Below are 15839 nucleotides of genomic sequence, written 5' to 3'. Positions count from 1 at the left end.
CCCAGTGTCTTATGTACATTGGACTGGGGGGTAGGGGAGGCCAGGGGATTGTCAAGGAGGGGAAAAAAAAAGGAGACATATGTAATACTATTTGTAATACTTTAAGCAATAAAAAAAAATAAGAATATCAATAAAATATGTTAATAAATAATCAAAACATTATTAATCAGCAAGATAAATACCAAATGACTATTACAGACAGGAGAACTTCTGAGACCACCATCAGGAATAGGAAAAAAAGCCAAATAAAATCACACAGGTTTCTACCTGGTTGCTTGGATCTAGGCCAGCATAAGAATTTCTTGAACTGCAACCAACTGGTGGTGTGGCCTCTCGAATGAACTCGGACATTTCAATACCTCCACCAGGATCACTGTGGGAAAGAATGAGAAAAAGAGAGAAACTGCCATTATTCCGCCACCAATGGCTTTCTTTTTATTATTTTTTCTATAAAATTAAGAGGTTCTGGTTTTTAATAGAGCAAATGGTAAAAAAAAAAAAATGATCATTTTTCATTTATAAACCTAAGAATTTGAACTATTTTATAAACACGTCACTCCTTGAAAATACTTAAAAACACTCTCTCAAATTGTCTACAATCAACATTAGAAACTGACCTTAATCTATACTAATAAAAGGGTAATATGCTAATTAGGGCAAACGTCTTCCGGACATCCATCAGGACAAAGCCACAGCGGCTGCGAGGCCTGGGGCTCATGGCAGCCATGGGCTCAGGCAGCTGTGGGCTCAGGCAGCTGAGAGGCCCCGGTCTCAGGCAGCTGTGAGCCCTGGCAGCTGCGAGGCCTGGGGCTCAGGCCTCGCAACTGCCACCGCCGGCAGTGGCAGCAGCAGCAGGGTGATGGGGACGACACCTTCCCTGATCAGCCCGGTCGCCTCCTGCAGATGGAGGCCAGGTAGGACATCTCCTGAGGGCTCCTGGACTGTGAGAGGGGGCAGGCTGGGCTGAGGGATGCCCCCCCCACCCCCACCAGTGCACAGATTTTCATGCACCGGTCCTCTAATTACAATTATAATAGGCACACCAAACAGAGTACATATTTTGTGATGTGTGTCATATAAACACTCTAGAAAAGAAATGATTTGCCTTTTGTTTCCTAAGAGCAAAGAGAAATCGGTCATTGTAAACATAGCAAGTAATGAGATATTATACCACTCTCAGGACCAGTCTGACTGAGCTGTGCGACACAATGATGGACATGCAAAAGAACAGTCATCCTGGTCAAGCAACTTACATCTGTATTTTTTTTAAGTTAACAGCACTTAACTGGGATACTAACTTGTTTTATACAACTGGAAACCTAAAATTGTGTGTAGGAGTTAGGAGTTAGAAGGCTTAAGTTAAATAAAATGATGCTCACTATATAGTAACAACAGTTACTAGATAAAAGAGAAAAGTTCTAGGTTCAAAAAACTGGGGAGGTCCCTATATATAGTAGTACTTAAAGATGATGGGATTCCCCCAAATTAGGAAAAGCGATTACACCAATTTTTTAAAAATGTATAAAGTTCCTTAGGAACACAACTTTTAGAACAACTCAGGCCTAAAATTTATCATAACCTTATTTTTTGCCCCAAGTTTTTTATTTATTCTATCTGGCATATACAGAATTAAGTACTCAATAATTTTTTAGCTATTATTATCAAGGATAAAAGTTCTAGGATATATGCTAGGCATTATAGTGGATATAAACTATTTTGCCATCCAACACTTAATTCAGCCTTTTCATTAACAAAACAAACAAAAAAGAAACCCAAAATTCTTCTGGTGAACCACCCCATCCCAAACTCTCAGATGGCTTTGGATGAGGCTGACCCATCCTCAGTGAGTTCTACTAACCAAAGTCAATCAGCAGGTCCTATTCTCTTGGTGATAGAGCTCAGTTCTAGAATAAGCACATGCATGACCCAACTCAAGCTAGCCTGAATCAGGCCAGGAGTATTCTATTGTTGAGAAAAGACATTTATCTCTATCTGCTAGTGTTAATGTAGCTGCTTTTTCTCTTTCTTTTTTACAACTACAACGGGAGAGGCTGTCTAAAAAACCAATGAAAAGAAAAGGTCACAGCCTGGTGAAGGGAAACAGGACCACAAAGTGATTGTTTAAAATCACACCTTCCGACCACTTTGAAATCACACATTTGAAGACATCCCTTACATATAGATTTTTCAGTAATGTGAGTCATAATTCCCTTAGCCTGTTTGGGTGGGGTATTCTGACAGCTGCCATCAAAAGATATGGGCAAAATAGAATTTGCTTATAAGTGTTGCTTCCATGCAACACTTATCATGATAAGTATTTATCACGATATCATATTTAGTGTTCTTATTAATGGTTTCATAACTATCAGATCCCTATTTGCTTAAGGGTTCCTAACTCTAGGCCACCGACTATAGATAGGTAATATTCAATAAAGAAAATTAGCTTTCTAACTTGCTATCCATTTATAAAAATAAAGCATATTGGAAATCGGTTACAAATCTGATAACCAATTCAGCATACAAATGTCCATGTGTGAGAAAAGTGGAACATGCTCGAGTTTGTTAGTTGTTTGGTGTTAACTCATACAAGACATACAGGCCAGGATGAGGAATATTTTTCTAATCTGGTAAAACCTTAAGTGAGTATATAGAGACAGCTATTACCATACTGAACTAGTGATGAATAATATCCAGCAACATCACTCTATCTCCACTGGAATGCATTCTCTAAGTCAGATTCCATGAAAATCAGAAGATGGAGAGCAAGGTAAAGACTAAGGAAAAAATATACAATACCAGAGAAAGGTTTATATAGGTTTGCCTAGTTTATATACTTCAACTTTACTGATATATAAATTACAGATCATCCATTTAAACTCTGCACTTCAACAGCTTTTAGTATATTCCTAAAGTTGTGCAACCATCACCACAGTTAATGTTAGAATATTTTTATCCACCAAAGCAAATCCCTTTAGCTTTTACCATCTTATCCACTTCCCATCTTGCCAAGGCCTAAGTAGCCACTAATCTATTTTCTGTCGCTACAGATGCCTATTATGGACATCTATAATGATAAAAGCATAGTATGCTAATTAGACCAAACAGCCGAATGACCTTTCGGATGTCCTTCCGGATGACCCTCTGGAAGAAGCTGGGGCTGCAAGGGCCGAATTCCTTGCACGGATTTTGTGCATCGGGCCTCTAGTTTCACATAAATGGAATCATATATTATGTGGTCACTTGTGACTGGCTTCTTTCACTTGGCATAATGTTTTCAAGGCTCACCCATATTGTAGCATGTATCAGCACTTTATACCTTTTCATGGCCTAATAATATTCCATTTAATAAATAAAATACATTTTGCTTATTTAGTCATCAGTTGATAGATAACCTTGCCTAGTTTTTTGTTATTTATTTAAGGTTGTTTTTTATTGATTTTAGAAAGAGAGGAAGGGAGAGGAGGGAGAGAGACAGAGAGAGAAACATTGATGTGAGAGAGAAACATCTATTGGCTGCCTCCTGCACCCCCCGAAACCTGGGCAGGTGCCTTGGGCAGGAATGGAACCAGCAACCTTTTGGTGCAATGAGCCACATGGGCTAGGGTAATCTTGCCTAGTTTTATACATTATTTCTGACAGCAAGTCCAAATGATTATAATCTGAATGTAATATTACTAATTAAAATAAAAGCAAATATTTACTAAGTAGTACATTCTAGTCATGGGAACATGTGCTCTATTTGCATTTTCTCATGAAGTATTTTCTTAAAACCTATGATTTAACAGATGAAAAAAACTAAAAACCAAAGGGTGAAAAAACTTGGCTAGGGTCTCAGAGGAGCAAACAACATGCACTGAGTCACTGGTATGTGGAGTTCAAGTGGGAAGGGAGGATAAAAATAACACTTACACAGCACTCTACAATGTGTTATCATATCTGTTTTTTGTTTTTTCCCCACACACCTGAATGTAGGCACTCAAAACAGTAAAGACTGAGAAAAGATTTGAACACCAGATCTGTACAACTCTAAAGCTCACAGTCTAAGATACCATTACTGCCTTTCAACAAATAAGACACTGAAATTCCCTTTCCAGCTCAAAACCAAAAATAAACACCATCATCTGGCAAGTTTCTTAACGTCAGCAATGCTGACATTTGGGGTCATGTAATTCTTGATTGTGGGGACCATCCTGTGCATAGCAGCATCCCTGACCTCTACAAACTAGATGCCAGTAGCACTCCCCCTAGTTGTGACAAGCAAAAATGTCTCTTAGGGGCAAATCACCCCCGGCTGAGAAACAATGTTCTAGAACTAATGCTCAATGGCCAACATTGAGTAAGAAGAAGATATTAAGGAAGTGAAAAAGAAGAAGAAAACAATGGATGACTCCTTAAAAAAATCCTCTAGCAAAATTACTATACCTCTCTCTTCTCTATAAATTTAGAAGCAGAACTGTTAGCCAGCCACATGTATACTAAATATAGCTAAACATATAAAACAGCTGAGTAAGAATTTTCTTTATTGGCAAGCCTTGCCAATTTTCAGCAATGGAGAGTTTTAGCACATACTACCTGGAAAACATAGTAATTTAAAATTCTCACAGAAGCAAAATGGTCAACTGTAGTAAGCAATACACCAAATTTGACCTTTATACCTTAATTTCCCCATCTGTTAAAAAATATATACCAGGTACAGGGCAAGGCAGAAAAGAAGAAGGATAGAGTCTAATCTGAATTATAAAGGAGACTTCACAAACTAATTTGTTGATTATTAGCACCATTAACTGCTCAGATTTTCATCAGAAACATCCTAGCACCATTGACAAATATAGATTACAATGTTGTTCATAAAAGTATGACTACATAAAAACAAAGTTCCTAAACAAAATAAATCTTCAGAAAACTTAGCCTAAAATTCACTTATATACAGTTTAAATATATCCTTAATTTATAATACTGTAAGCATTACTGCTATGAGAAACAGAGAGAAAATGTGGTCTATCTCCTAAATGTTTTTGTTCAAATCATAAAATTCTAAGTGTAATTTCCTCTGCGGAAACATTAGAAATGTAATACAAACAATGACTTTGCCTCTTCCTATAAGATACAGATTTAATAAGCATTTTTAACTGCTGCACTGCAGTCAAAGAAAACCATCAGACTCAAGTAGTCCTACTATATTCATTCATTCATTCATTCATGCAACAAACTGACAGCTTTTATGTACTAAGCACAGAGATAGGCTCTGGAAATAAAAGTACAGATTTTCTTGTTCATGTCTTTTCCTCAGAAAAAAATGTGAGTCACAAGGTGGGAAGGTGGGGTAAGGGAGACATCAAAAACAAAAATCTATAACAAAGACCCTATTTGATGGTGAAATTTAAAAACACTTTGAAATTAGAAAAACACATGGATGTACACTAATACTACTTCAATTTAACCATGTGCTAGAAATCATAGCCAATGAAAAAGTTAAACAAGAAGTATAAGGACTAGAAAGGAAGAAATAAAACATCATTTACAGAAAATCAAGAAAGAAACTATAAAGTTTCATTGTTGATAGGGAGTTTAATAAGTTTGCTGGATACAAAGTAAACTGCTAAATTCGTTTAAAGGGAAAAAACAAAAAAGTAGTTATAAAAAATGTATAATAGCAGAGAAAGTATAAAATAATTTGGCTAATTTAACAAAAGCTACATAAACCTTTTAATGGAAAAATAATAAATCTTCACTGAAAGACCTTAAAAAAGACTAAATAAATGGAGAGATTCAATTTGGTAAAGATAGCAATTCAACTTAATTCCAATAAAAATCCTTAGTTCTTGCAGGATTTCTCATTTATCCTTTGTTCTAATTGTAATATGGCCTATGGGCACTATTAGTCACATGAGTACTAATAGTACTATGAGTACTATTATATGCCTCATCATTCAGATGAGGAAGTCAAGCCATACAAAACTTAGTAACTCCTCCAAGATCATACAATCAGGAAGTGATTCAAGCCCCCATACATTAAGTGCAGAGTTTATATTCTGTTTGCTTACCCGCTATACAAGAGTACGCATTTCCTAATAGAAACAAAATAAACTTAAGAAATACTCAGAACCCATTAAAAAAAAAAACTGAAGTTTTACAAGACATAACAGACAAGTGAATAAGTGGGTATACACAGCATCTCTCTATTTAAAGGTTGCATTCTCTCCAGATTTAATAGAATTATCATCAAAACTCTAAAGGTATTTTCTGGAGGATGAGCACACAGGGGACATCTCACAAAAATCTAAGCAAGTATATGCATGAGAATAACCAATATAACATTGAAAAAATATATTGAAGAGGGATTCACACTGCTAAGTATTAAACTTATTAGAAAGCCAAAAAGGAGTATGTTATACACAAAAAAAAAGACAGGAAGATCAATGGGGCAGAAAACAAAACCCAGAAATTGACATAAGTAATGTACATAAAAAATAAAGGATTTAAAATCACTGCGGAAAAAAATTTAGTATTCACTAAACAGTGTTGGGACTAAACCTACAAAAGAAAATCAGAATGTTTTCAGATTGACTACAATTTAAGAGTGAAAAATAAAATAAGAATACTGAAAGTAGACGTGTGAATTATTTATATAATTTGGAATAAGAAAAAAAATCCTGCAAAACTTGACATATTATGTGTACAACTAATAAACATTCACAGAATAGATCACATAAAAATAAATTGTGGCATATAAATAAATATGCTTTAAAACCAGGTTACAGAATGGGCACAATACAATAATCACATCACTGTACTCATGCAGGATCTACATCATTACAGAGTGACATGGGGGACCTTACCTCGGTCCATTGCTGTCTTTTCTCCTGATTGAACAGTTGCCTTGCTCAGCTTTGGCTCGCTGATCTTTGAACTCATTTGCATTCCTATCTACAACTTCTCCAGCATCCAGTGCTCTGTGGAGTCGATAGTTGACCATCTTCAGAACAATGAAAACAGCAGCTATCACAGGACAATAAACTGCTACTATAATCATGGAAGAAGGAAGGGCCTTTGAGAGGAAAAAAATAAAGATGTGCATTTTTAAATATCTTATATTTCATTCAGTTAGAAAAATATGTAATTAAGAATAAACATACACAGTCACACACACAGCATCAATTATGTTACTATTACTAAGTTGCAAAAGTAAAAGACAGCACTGCCCAATACAATAGCCACTAGATACATGAGGCTACTGAGCACTTGAAATGTGGTTAGTCTGACTGAATTGTGCACTGTAAATAAAATAACACGGGATTTTGAAGACTCACTATGAAAAAAAAAAAGTGTAAAACATCTCAATAATTTTTATATTGATTACATGTTGAAATAACATAGTACTGCATTAAATAAAATACTATTAAGATTAATTAAATCTGTTTTTATTTATTTTTAATGTGGCTACTAGAAAAACTTTAATTACATATGTGATTACATATGTTAATTACCATGTTTGTCTATTATTAGATAGGATGGCCTAAGCTGCAGTCGGACATCCATAGTGCTGCTGAGGAGGCAGGAGAGGCTCCCACACCACCGCTGGTACTGGCAGCCATCAGCCTGGCTTGTGACTGAGCAGATCTTGCCTGGCCAGCCTGGATGAGGGGCTGAGGGCTGTTTTCAGGCTGCCCGCACCCCCTTCAGGGTGGGGGTCCACACTGGGGTGCCTGGCCAGCCTGGATGAGGGGCTGAGGGCTGTTTTCAGGCAGGCCAAGCCTGCAACTGAAGCTCCCAGTCTCTCCTTTTTTTCTTTTTTTATTCTGGATTTACCTTCTGTAATTGAAACTTTGTTGCGGCTCCAGCTCCGAGGCTGGCTGGCTGAAAGCAGGTTTCTGGGGTTTGTTTAGCTTCTATAATTGCAACACTGTTGCTTAGACTGGAGCTCAGAGCCCGGCTGCAGCAGGCGGGGAACCTTGGCTTCCCCAATCACTGGAGCAAGCCCACCTCATGTTCACTTCAGCTGCCTGGCTGCCGGCCGCCATCTTTGTTGGCAGTTAATTTGCATATCGCCCTGGTTAGCCAATGGGAAGCGTAGCGGATGTATGGTTAATTACCATGTTTGTCTATTATTAGATAGGATGGCCTCAGATTCACTATTGGTAGAGACTATAAAACTAGACTCAACTTATGTCCACATTCATAAGAAAAAAAAATCACACTGGATGTCTATAGCTCTAGATTCCAAATGTTTTCATTTATCTGAGAACATAACTACATTTGCTTGGAAAGATAACCTCAAATTTTTGAGATGGTAAAATTGAAAAGATCCTGGTGAAACAGGCAGGTGTAGAATATGGATGTAATAAAAATGTGTGCTTTTTATTTTCTTTTTAAGTTATTTGGGAGGGAGAGTAATATTTTTGGATTGGATATGGGCATAATAAGTATATATTTGGTATTTTTAAATATTTAGATTAAGAAGTCATTCATATTAGGGTATATAAAAAATAAAACTGTGGGGCAGCAGGGGAGAGGTAAATGGGGGGAAAGGGAGAATTATGTAATAATTTAAACAATAACAAATTTAAATTAAAAAAATAAAACTGTGATTCTAATTAAAAACATCATTGAATAACTGACTTAGACTTATAATTTTAAGCTGAAAATGTATTTAAAATTTTACAAAATCCATAAATATCAGGTTTAAAAGAGTTAAGTACTTTGAAATATTTGTAAGATAGCTTAAGTACTTAAAAATGAATACTAAATTTAAAAACGCAATTTAAGCTAAAAGGATCTTAAGCCATATTTTAAAAATCAAATCTCTTAAAAATGACTGTAAAATGTTTTCAACCTGTAAAGAGTCGAGTTTAAAATTATAAGTTGTTCAATTTATAGTGTTAATAAACTTAGCATTCATTGTGTAAAAAAAGCTCTGAATAAGTTAAGCAGAAAATACACACACATACACACACATTCAAATTAATAAAAAATTCAAAGTAAACACAAATATGAACCCATATACTACTCAGAGTATTTACAAAAATTCTGCATGATGCTGATTTACACGTAATATGTTCACCTAAGAACTAGAATTCTTGGAGATCATTTAGTTCAACACACTCATTTCCAGACAGGAAATTTAGACCTACAGACTCTGAATGACTTAGTCAAAATTACCATCTTAATAATATCAAAGCAACAAAAGTAAACAAGGTTTCTTATACCTATGCCACGGCATGTTTTACTATATACCACAATACCAATTGCATTTTGTCAATGAAAAACGAGTGAGAGTTCCATCATTGTTCACCGTAGTCCATAGTAAGATAAAAATGATTGATTATATTAATCAAGTGGATGGAAAGAGAGCAATCTCTCCATTACTCAGAGTGGCAGACAATGGAAATGTTAATGGCCTCTTCACGTGGGAAAAGATAAAAGAAACTACTTAATATTGAATAGTCTATCGTATTTGCCTCTACAAATGAGTCAAAGACGAATGCCTAAAACAGATCTAAATAAACTCTCCCTTCCCTACTATCATATTGCCAAAAGCAGTAGATAATTGAGTGCCAAGAAACACACTAAAATGTGTAGGGTCTATATATATAGTAAGTACAGAATTCCTTTTAAACACTGATTATTGAAAAGACTGAAAACAAAACAAAAAGTATGTGACCATTTCATACTGAAAACTAGTATCAGATGATGAACGCTTGTATTTCCTATTCAAACTACAAATGGAACCCTTTATTTTATACTATGTTTTTTTATACAGGTTCTTTTAAGCCCTGTCAGAGTTTACCCCTGAGGTTTCCAGGTGACAGCTGAGCTGTGCTGCAACAGTTTCACTTTTCCCAAAGAGATAAAGTGCATAGGTACACACTGGGCTGTTGTGTAACTTTGTTCTCTACTCTACCTGCATTACTTCAAGGGCCTCTCAGCTGATCTCCGCACAAGTGACAATATTAGTATCAAATCATAAATGGATCACAAACCCTCCCTGTACTGTGCTTCACTAATATTACAAGAAAATTTTAAAAGATGTCTGCATTTACATGAGTTTCACTGGTCCCCTAAAATCAAACACCAAAAAATGAGAAACTAGTCAGGTCATCTATTTTTTAGTTTTATAAATTATATATCAAAGAGCAAACCTAGTAGTATTTACCATTCATTATTATATTTTACTAGAGGCCCAGTGCACAAAATTCGTGTGTGGGGGGGCGGTCCCTCAGCCCGGCCTGCACCCTCTCCAATCCAGGACCCCTCAGGGGATGTGCAACTGCCGGTTTAGGCCCGATCCCACAGGGGTTGGCAGTCAGACATCCCTCTCGCAATCCAGGACCGCTGGCTCGTAACCACTCACGTGCCTGCCAGCCTGATTCCCCACCCTTTTATTAGTATAGATTAAATTAGATATACAAATACTGTGTTTTCAAAGAAAGATTTTCAGAGACATTACAATTTTCAGCCTCATTCTCCATTCTCCGTTCTCCAGAGAGGGGAGAAGGGCTGGAAATGGAGTTAATAATTGACCCGTGCCTATGTGATGAGGATTAAATCAGAAAACTAAAGTAGATCATCCATGGGCATATACAGCACAATGACTATGTGGGTTTTTTCATTCATTTGTTTTTAAATTGAATTTAAACAGAGGAAGGGAGAAAGGAAGGAGAGAGAGAAGAGAAGAGAGAGGGGAGAGAGGGGAAAAGGAATAGGAGAAGAGAAAGAAGAGAGAGGAGAGGAGAAGAGAGGGAGGAGAGAGAAACATCTATGTGCAGGAGAAACATCGATAGGTTGCCACATGCACACGCCCTGACCAGGGATCGAACCCCCAACCTAGGTATGTGTCCTGACCAGAAATCTAATCCGCCACCTTTTGGAGTACAAGGCAATGCTCCAACCAACTGAGCCACACCAACCAGGCTATGTAATGTTTTTAATAATATTTAAACAATGTAGTGACATCAAAGCTAAGTAAACAAAAAGACCTCTGAGTAGAAATATAGGATGTCCCCAAAATATATATTCATACTTGAACAGCTGATAGCTCAACTGATATTTCTTTTCAAATTTAACTTATTGTGCCTTTATAATTATTCAAATATATATACATTTTTGGGAATACCCTGTAGTTCAGAGGAACCATAGATGAGCTACGAAAAAGATAAGGTAGATATGACTTGTAAAACATCAAGGTAAATACTATTCAGATAATGAGTGACAAGAAGTCACCGGAAAACAAATAAATACTTCCATAAAAGGATAAAGAAAAAAACAACAATCTATATTTCAAACAAAAATGGTATGCTTAATAGTAAAACACTAAAATTCCCAATAAAGTAGGGAATAAGGCAAGGCTGCCCATATTGTCAGCATTAATATAGATATATAAATTACCATGCAAAGCAAGTACACAAGAAAAAATGTATAAATATAGGAAAAAAGTTAAAATTGTTACAGCTCTGACCAGTGTAGCTCAGTGGTAGAACATCAGCCTGCAGACTGAAGGGTCACAGGCTCAATTCCCAATCAAGAGCTGGGTTGCAGGTTCAATCCCCCACAGAGTCAGGGCGAGTGTCGGGGCAACCAATCAATGTCTCTCTCCCATACTGATGTTTCTCTCTCTCTCCCCCCCCTCCCCCGCAACCCCTTCCCTCCCTTCCAATATCTCTAAAAATCAATGGAAAAATATCCTCGGGTGAAGATTAACAACAACAAAAAAATTTTGTTATTCATAAATATAATTGCATATCTGAAAATCCTTTTAAAATAAGCAGAAAAAGTACTAGAAAGTATAAGCTAATTCCATAAAGTGTCTGGTTACAAAATTAATAAATTAAAATCAATAGTTTTGGATCCTGGAACAGAAAAAGGACATTAGGTAAAAACTAAAGAAATCTGAATAAAGTATGGACTGTAAGTTAATAATGATGTATCAATCAACACTGGTTCATTAACAAATGTGCCACAGTAATCTGAAAAGTTAATAACAGGAGAAACTGGGTGCAGGATATATGGGAGGTCTCTGTAAGATCAACTTTTCTACATATCTAAAACTATTCTAAAATAAGTTTATTTTTTAAAAGTCACTAATTTTCTTACCTACAAGCAATAACCCGTTAGAAACATAGTGATAGAAATGGTTCTATTTACCCTCAAGTTAGAAACTAAAACCTTATTATCCTATCTAATAAAGATGAAACATGCAAATTGACCATTGCATCGCAAAAAAAACATGGCGGCGCCCACAGCCAATAGGGAGGGAATAAGCAATTTGACATGACAAAGATGGCGGCAGCTGGCCGGACGCTTGCGTCATCGCCATGGCGACAACACAGGCGTGCGCCCTGCCCTAGCCGCTCCAGGCCTCTGGGCAGCGTGGGAACTTGGAAGGCGGCTCCGGGCTGGAGCGAAGGCAGTGCCAGCAGCCAGGGGAAGAAAGGCCTATTCTTGCACGAATCTTCGTGCATCAGGCCTCTAGTCTAAAAATAATAATCCTAAGGAAAAAAATGTACAAGGTAAACAAAGAAAACTTTTTTAAAGGTAAAATCTACTGAGGAACATAAATGAAGAGACTACCTTAGCCCAATATAAAGGTGTCAAACTTCCCTCTATAAAATAATCCACAAATTCAACATATTTCAATCAAAATTTCAATGAAATCCCTGGTGACTTAAGAAAATGGAAAAATATACATACATCACAAGGAAATGATGACAAGAAAGAATAACAAAGACTACTACTATGAAAGAAAAAGATATAAATATATTAAAACTAGGGTTATTTTAAAAATATGGCATTCATGTAAGAACAAACAAGTTGATAAAACAGAAAATGCAAATACCCATCGGAACTCATATTATGAAAAAGGTGACATTTAAACCACTGAGAAAAAGATGGGATTAATAAATTAGGTTGATTGAGACAACTGCCTATCAAAAAAAATTAACTATGAGCTCACACATTGCTTACAGCAAAATAAATTCCAAATGGGCTAAACTATAAAACTATTAGATACCAGTATTTGCAAATTTATAAAGGACTAATCTCCTTAATCTATAAAAGCTCTCAGCAATAAGAAATGACCAAGTAGAAAATGTATTTTAAAAAATGGATGAAGCTCATGAACTGGCTCCCTATCCCCAAAAAAGACCCAAAGCTTATGAAAAGATGCTCAACCCCACTCAAAATAGGAGAGATGCAAATTAAAGCACTCTAAAATACTATTTCTTACCTATGAACAGCAAAACTATGTGAGGCTGTGGCACACATGAGCACAAACTCTCATACATGGCTTGAAGGCATGCAAAGTGAGTGATACAACCCCTATGGAAGGCAACTTGGTAGTATCTTTAAAAACTACAAAAGCAATTTACCCTTTAAACAAGCAACTTTATTTCTAAGAATTTTATCTTTATGTTCCTTTTTATTGAATTTATTGAGGTGACACTGGTTAACAAAATTATACAGGTGCACAATTCCACAACGTATCTTTATCTATACACTGTATGTGTTCACCACCCCAAGTCAAGTCTCCTTCCATCACCATTTATCTCCTCTATGCCCTCCTCCACCTACTTCCCCCCAATCACCACACTTGTTTGTGTACATGAAAAGATGCTCAATGTCACTAAGACTTTGTCTTAATACTACATATGGATACATGTGAGATGACATTTGTAAAAATTACAGCATGTTTTATGTTATCAAAAGGCTGCAAACAAATTAAATGCCTGCCTATCAGCAGAAAACATGTTAAATATACATTCAGACAATGGGATACTATGCAACTATTAAAAACAAAACAAAACTGAATCCAACAAATGAATGTTCTGGACCTGACAGCTTCACTGGTGAATTCTACCAAACATTTAAGTAAAAATTCATACCACTCTCAACTCTTACGAAATATATAACAGACAGTAACACTTCCAAATTCATTTTACGAGGCCAGCATTACCCTGATACCAATGCCAGACAAGGATGCCACAGAAAATAAAATTACAAACCAATATCCCTAATAAACATACATGTAAAAATCCTCAACAAAATTAAATTGGTTTAATTTTGTATTATTAAACCAAATTAATAATACATTAAAAGGATCATATGCTATGATCAAGTGGAATTTATTCTAGGGATCAAATATGGTTCAACATCCACAAACCAATCAATGTGATACACCACATTAACAAAACGAAGAACAAAAATTATATAATAAAGAGGGAATATGCAAATGGACCATCATGCCACCACAAAGATGGCGACACCCACAGCGGAGATGGGGGGGTTTCCGTAACACAAGATGGCTGCACCCAGAGCGGAGGCCAAGTTCCCGTAACGAGCCTTAACGAGCAATCAGCAGCAACCTCAGGCCACGCCCCCTGCCCCCAGCCCGGCGGACTTGACGGGGGACCTCAGGCTGCGCCCCCGTCCCAGCACTGGGCCTGGGGACCTGAGGCTGCACCCCCTGCTTGGCGGGGCTTGATGGGGGACCTCAGGCCACGCCCCCGTCCCAGCACTGGGCCTGGGGACCTGAGGCTGCACCCCCTGCTTGGCGGGGCTTGATGGGGGACCTGAGGCTGCATCCCCCACCCAGCAGGGCTTGACAGGGGACCTCAAGGCGCGCTCCCAGCCAAGGCCCGAGCTGGGGGACCTCAGGCCGCACCCCCCAACCCCGGTGCCAGGCCAGGGTACCTGAGGCTGTGCTCCCCGCCCGGCGGGGCTTGACAAGGGTGGGACCAGCTGGGTCTGGATCTAGCCCAATGTGGGGGGGGGGGGGGGGGGGTCAGGTCTGGGTCTCACGTGATTTTGAGGCGCACGTGGATGAGCGGGGACTTGACTCTGGGTCCCATGGTGCGCCCCAGACTCTGACAGGAGGAAGATTTTCATATACATTTTTACTAATTATCTTTCATCTCTGACACTTCTATTATAAAGGACAAATAGCAATATTAAAATATTTCCTCTAATTAATCCCCTTTTAATGTGCACAAATTTCATGCACCGGGCCACTAGTCATCTCAATAAATGCAAAAAAAGCATTTGACAAAATCCAACATCGCTTTCTGATAAAAACTCTCAACAAAGTGGATATAGAAGGAATGTACCTTGATATAACTGCCAAAAGCCCACAGTTAACATCATAATCAACAATGAAAAGCTGAAGGTTTTTCCTTTAAGATCAAGAACAAGACAAGGATGCCCATTCTCACTACTTTTGTTCAACACTAGAGGCCCAGGGCATGAAATTCGTAAACGGGTGGGGTCACTAGCGGCTGCCAGCTGCCGGCCGGGGCCTTCCTTCGTTCCGCGCCATCCCCTGGTGGTCAGCACATGTCATAGTGAGTGATCGAACTCCCAGTTGGTCGAACTCCGAAGGGGACACTTTGCATATTAGGCTTTTATATATATACTAGAGGCCCGGTGCACAAAAATTTGTGCACTCGGGGGGCGGGGGGAGGGGGGTCCCCTAGCCCGGCCTGTGCCCTCTCGCAGTCTGGGACCCCTCGATATACGACCTGCTGGCTTAGGCCTGCTCCCGGGTGGCAGAGGGCAGGCCCAATCCCTAAGTGCAGCCCCTGGTCAGGCTCAGAGCAGGGCCGATTGGGGAGCTGGGGTGCCGCCCCGTCATGCACAGAGCAGGGCGGATCGGGAGGTTGCAATGCCACCCTCAGTCACGCTCAGGGTAGGGCCGATTGGGGGGTTGGGGCACCGCCCCGTCACACTCAAGGCAGGGTCGATGGGGAGGTTGCGGCGCCACCCCCTGTCACGCACAGAGCAGGGCCCATCAGGGGGGTTGGGGCTCCGTACCCTGTCACGCACAGAGCAGGGCCAATCAGGGGGTTGGG

At 38.4% G+C, this 15839-nt stretch overlaps 1 protein-coding gene across 8 annotated transcripts in view; it reads right to left on the bottom strand.

The window, feature by feature from the left end:
• The window catches only part of PCNX (pecanex homolog (Drosophila)), a 129206-nt gene extending 122131 nt beyond the window's left edge, over window positions 1–7075 (bottom strand). For all 8 annotated transcript variants that reach the window (XM_014539289.1, XM_014539287.1, XM_014539286.1 and 5 more), the window contains exons 1-2: window positions 6840–7075; window positions 268–373 (exon numbers count right to left, since the gene is read on the bottom strand). In XM_014539289.1, the coding sequence (XP_014394775.1) occupies window positions 268–373; window positions 6840–7033 (300 nt within the window). In that variant the 5' untranslated portion in view covers window positions 7034–7075. The remainder of the gene's footprint in view (window positions 1–267; window positions 374–6839) is intronic.
• Window positions 7076–15839: the final 8764 nt, after the last annotated feature.

The sequence above is a fragment of the Myotis brandtii genome, unplaced genomic scaffold (genome assembly GCF_000412655.1).
Source record: "Myotis brandtii unplaced genomic scaffold, ASM41265v1 scaffold213, whole genome shotgun sequence".
NCBI lineage: Eukaryota > Metazoa > Chordata > Mammalia > Chiroptera > Vespertilionidae > Myotis > Myotis brandtii.
Note: the sequence above shows the minus strand (reverse complement) of the source record. Positions and strands in the feature narration are given on the sequence as shown.